The sequence below is a fragment of the Pelodiscus sinensis genome, chromosome 1, assembly GCF_052426305.1.
Source record: "Pelodiscus sinensis isolate ZL-2025 chromosome 1, ASM5242630v1, whole genome shotgun sequence".
Classification (NCBI taxonomy): domain Eukaryota; kingdom Metazoa; phylum Chordata; order Testudines; family Trionychidae; genus Pelodiscus; species Pelodiscus sinensis.
Window position 1 is genome coordinate 186,708,076 of NC_143052.1, and position 3,901 is coordinate 186,711,976.

Here is a 3,901-nt window from a genome sequence, read left to right on the forward strand (position 1 = left end):
AGATGGTTTTTTTATACTCATTGTTATAACCCCCAGGAAACAAAATAGGTGAAAGTGTTATGAACAAGGCACTAATACAGGAAGACACAATACTTTTTTACAACATATATGAAAGCTTGAAGCTATACGTTCTACATAGAACAACATTCACCTACTGCAGCATAATAACCCCCCTCCCACACATAATAGGACTGCAAATATACAAGATGAACAAACTAGTGTAAAACACAGGCAAACTGTGCTGTATAACATACATAGTGCACATATGTATTACACACATACGTATGCAGCTAGGAATAGCCTTTAAAACAGTGTTACCCAAACTGTGGGTTGCGACCACCAGGGGGGTTGCGAGCAACTTGGCAGGGGGAGGGAGGAGGTCGCAGCTAGGGTTGCCAGGTGTCCAGTATTCAACCGGGCAGTCTGGTTTTTGGGCCCTCTATCCGGTAAAAAAATTCAGAAAATACTGGACATGTGCAATGTCTGGTATTTTGTGGTTTTCCAGTTGGGTGCCTGACGGAAGTCAGGTGGAGGTGGGGCACGATCAGTGCTGAGAGCCTCTGGTTGCGTGTGATGCCTTGGGGAAGAGGGGAAGCCCTGTACATGCTCCTGAGCGCTGGTCAAGCGCGTGTTAGAGCCGCAGCCGAACTCACTCACACTTTGCTGGGACTGTGCACCCTGGGATTTGCATGTGCCCGGGTCAGTCCCGCTCCCCGCCGGCCAATTCGTGCTCCCCCCAAACCCCTCCCAGCCGGCTGGTTCTCCCCCACTTTTCCTCCTGATCTTCCCCAGTCCTGCTTCCAACGGCCAGTTCTGCCCTCCTCCTCCCGATCTTCCCCCGGCCAGCCCCACTGCACCCAACCCTCCCCCTCCCCCCCGCCAGTTCCCCTGCCCAATCTCCCCCGGCCAGCCCTGCCTCCCTGACCAACCCTCTAGCTCCCCCTTTACTCGTGGCACAGTGAGGGTGGAGGGTCACACAAATTCATTTAGAATTTTAGGGGGTCATGGTATTAGAAAGTTTGAGAGCCCCTGCTTTAAAATAATGAGGCTACATAGAAATATATGTATTTAGACATAACTTAAAAGGCATGTCTATTTACAATTTTAGGTTGCTTGTAAAACAGCATAAGGATTTGGACTTCTTTAACTCTTTGGAATATGTACTTGTGTAATTTAAAGAAAAATTTGGTCCCTGATATTTTTCAGCTAGAAATATCCTAAGGATAGTGGATTGCATTGTAACCTTTTCGCAGAATATTTAATCAATCCAAATTCTAAAATAGGGATCTCTCTCAGACTCCATAGTTAAAATTCTGATTCCACTGTAGTTGAGGTAAACCTAAACAGTAAGAAGGTAAACCTTCCACTAATTTCACTGGAGCCAGGAGGTCACCACCTCTGCTGGGTTAAAAACATCTATTACCATTCTCTGTTAATTTTGATAAGGAATGTAGAATCCAATTGGATTAGTTTCTGTAGAATCCAATTGGATTAAATTCCTATTTCCTTATTTTCCAAAATTGGGTATACAGTGACACTATTAGAAATCTTCTCATTTTGTAAATGAACAGTGAATAAAACATTGAAACATCCTTCTTTTTATCCCTTCAGGCCTTAGTTCTGCCCTCAATTCCACACGGGCATACCTCTTCACTGAAATCAGTGGGTCTTGGTACAGATGAAGGAGTCTTCCCGCACAGGAGTCACTGTAGTATGAGGACTATATTAAATACCCATATTGAAAAAAGAAGATATTGTACAGTAAAGATCCAGAACATTAATTCTGTCACAGGAATGCAAACTAGTCAGGCCTTTCTCTCTCTCTCTCTCTCTCTCTCTCTCTCTCACTCTTTTTGTGCAGGATAAACTTAAAAAACAACAAATAGTCTGGTAGCACTTTGAAGACTAACAAAACATGTAGATGGGATCATGAGCTTTCATCTGAAGAAGTGGGCTGTGCCCACAAAAGCTCATGATCCCATCTACATGTTTTGTTAGTCTTTAACGTGCTACCAGACTATTTGTTTTTTAAGTTTATTTTCAGAGATATTGGCCTCCCTCTCACTGCAGAGCTAATCCTTCACATTACCATTTATTTACAATGTATTTATCCCTTAGTTATTGTTTTTTTAAAACAGTTTCTTTATTATCTTTGCTGTCTTATCCTCCCTCCCCAGACAATAATTTGTTTGATCCATTATTTTCATCACAATCAATCTGTATTTTATATAACAATAAACTCATTTAAGCCCTTTTGTTGTAATTTATCATATGTAACATAGCCCCTCCCCTCCCCAAAAAAACCCTAAAATTCTTTCCAAATAACTATTTGATTTCTTTTTAACATTCACTTTTACATGAATGCTAAATAGTTTTAAAACAAATTGAAGCTTTAAAACATGGTAAAAAGTTGTTGTTTTTTCTTTTGGGATTAAAATGTAATACATTGTCTGCTTGACAGGGTTCATAGAATTAACTAAAATCCAAGGATTTATGCATGGCTACTGTGGTTCAGGTATGAAGTACAAATAAAGTTTCCTTGGATCTACTTGTAGTTCACTGTGAATGTTGAAGTCCATTCACAAAGACTGACTTGCTGAGCTAAAAGACCAAAAAGCAACTAGACATACTGACTTCTGGAATATGAACTTTCAGTTTTCCTTTGCACGTGATGAGTTTTGTAGGATGCTTGATGTGAAGGTGCTGAGAACCTGTAGCTTCTGGTTTTCTCGTTACAATGGCAGAAGCTACAGAATATTGCTCCCCCAGCAACGAGGCAGAAGGCAGCTACCCAGCCTATGTACAGGGCTTCCCCAAGTTCTCGTTTTTGTGCCACATTGACAGTTGGATTGTAGAAGTCTCTGATGATAGTATTGGCAACCCAACATACTGGGATGAACACAACAATACCAGATAGGATGAAAAGAACTCCAGCTGCCAACAGAATGTGACCCTTGATTCGCTCGTTGTTCTCAGTGCACTGAGTGCACTTCATGCCCATAACAGCTATCATAAAAGCAAGAAATGAGAGTGCTGAAGCAGAACACATTAGTCCTCTGGATGCCTGTAGATCAGGTGAGAGTGCCAAGAGAGAGTCGTAGACTTTGCACTGCATCCTGATGTTGGCTTGTCTGATGCAGTGCATCCAGAGTCCTTCCCAAATGGTCTCAAACACGATGATGTTGTTTTCAATGAAAGCAGTGACTCTCCATTGAGGCATCCCAGTGATTGCACAAGTCCCAACTAAGCCAATGCCTCCAACTACCAGTCCAACGATCTGCAGTGCACTACTGGCCATACCTCTTTCTGAGATAAGACAGCACAGTAAGTTCCTAAAGCAGTTTCCTTTAAAGACAAAAAGTAAGCAGCTGAAGTGATTTCCTGCAAAATAGGTCTTGTTTATGCGAAGAAGCTTTTAAATAGGCTGTCTCCGCTTCTTCAAATCAGCTTAAATCTGGTGTACGCTGGCTAGGACTTAGCTGCATTTCGTTGTCTTTAAAAATCTATTGACTCAAACAGGTAAACTGACCAATCAAGAGTAACAACTTTTCAAAGCCAATAAAAGTCTAGTGAGGGTTGGGTTTGTCTAAACCAGCAAAAAATGCTGAAGGTAAATGTAGTCTACTTCCCTTCTTTTATATATAAAAAAAAAATCTCAGGTTTAACTCTCATTTATTCCATAAGTGTTTTTCCACATGCCAAGGAAATAGACCAGTCTTTGTAATGAGTGGACACACAGTCTTATGCTACAGGTCATGTGGATAAAGAGAATATACTATCTCCCTCAGAGATTTGCTTAGAGAAAGTGTCAGAAGGAAAGCTGAGATACATTGACTGTTACAGGACTGCTGCCTTTATTTGGGAAACTGCTTTTTTTATTAGCTTTTCTGAAGCTTCAAGT

The 3,901-nt window shown here is 41.3% G+C and overlaps 1 protein-coding gene across 1 annotated transcript; it reads right to left on the reverse strand.

Moving 5' to 3' along the window:
* Positions 1-823: 823 nt before the first annotated feature.
* Positions 824-3,505, reverse strand: LOC102448260 (claudin-8-like). Its single transcript, XM_006126073.5, has one exon. It carries the CDS (start codon positions 3,296-3,298, stop codon positions 2,621-2,623), a length of 678 nt encoding a protein of 225 aa, XP_006126135.1. The 5' UTR covers positions 3,299-3,505; the 3' UTR covers positions 824-2,620.
* Between the last annotated feature and the right edge of the window lie 396 nt (positions 3,506-3,901).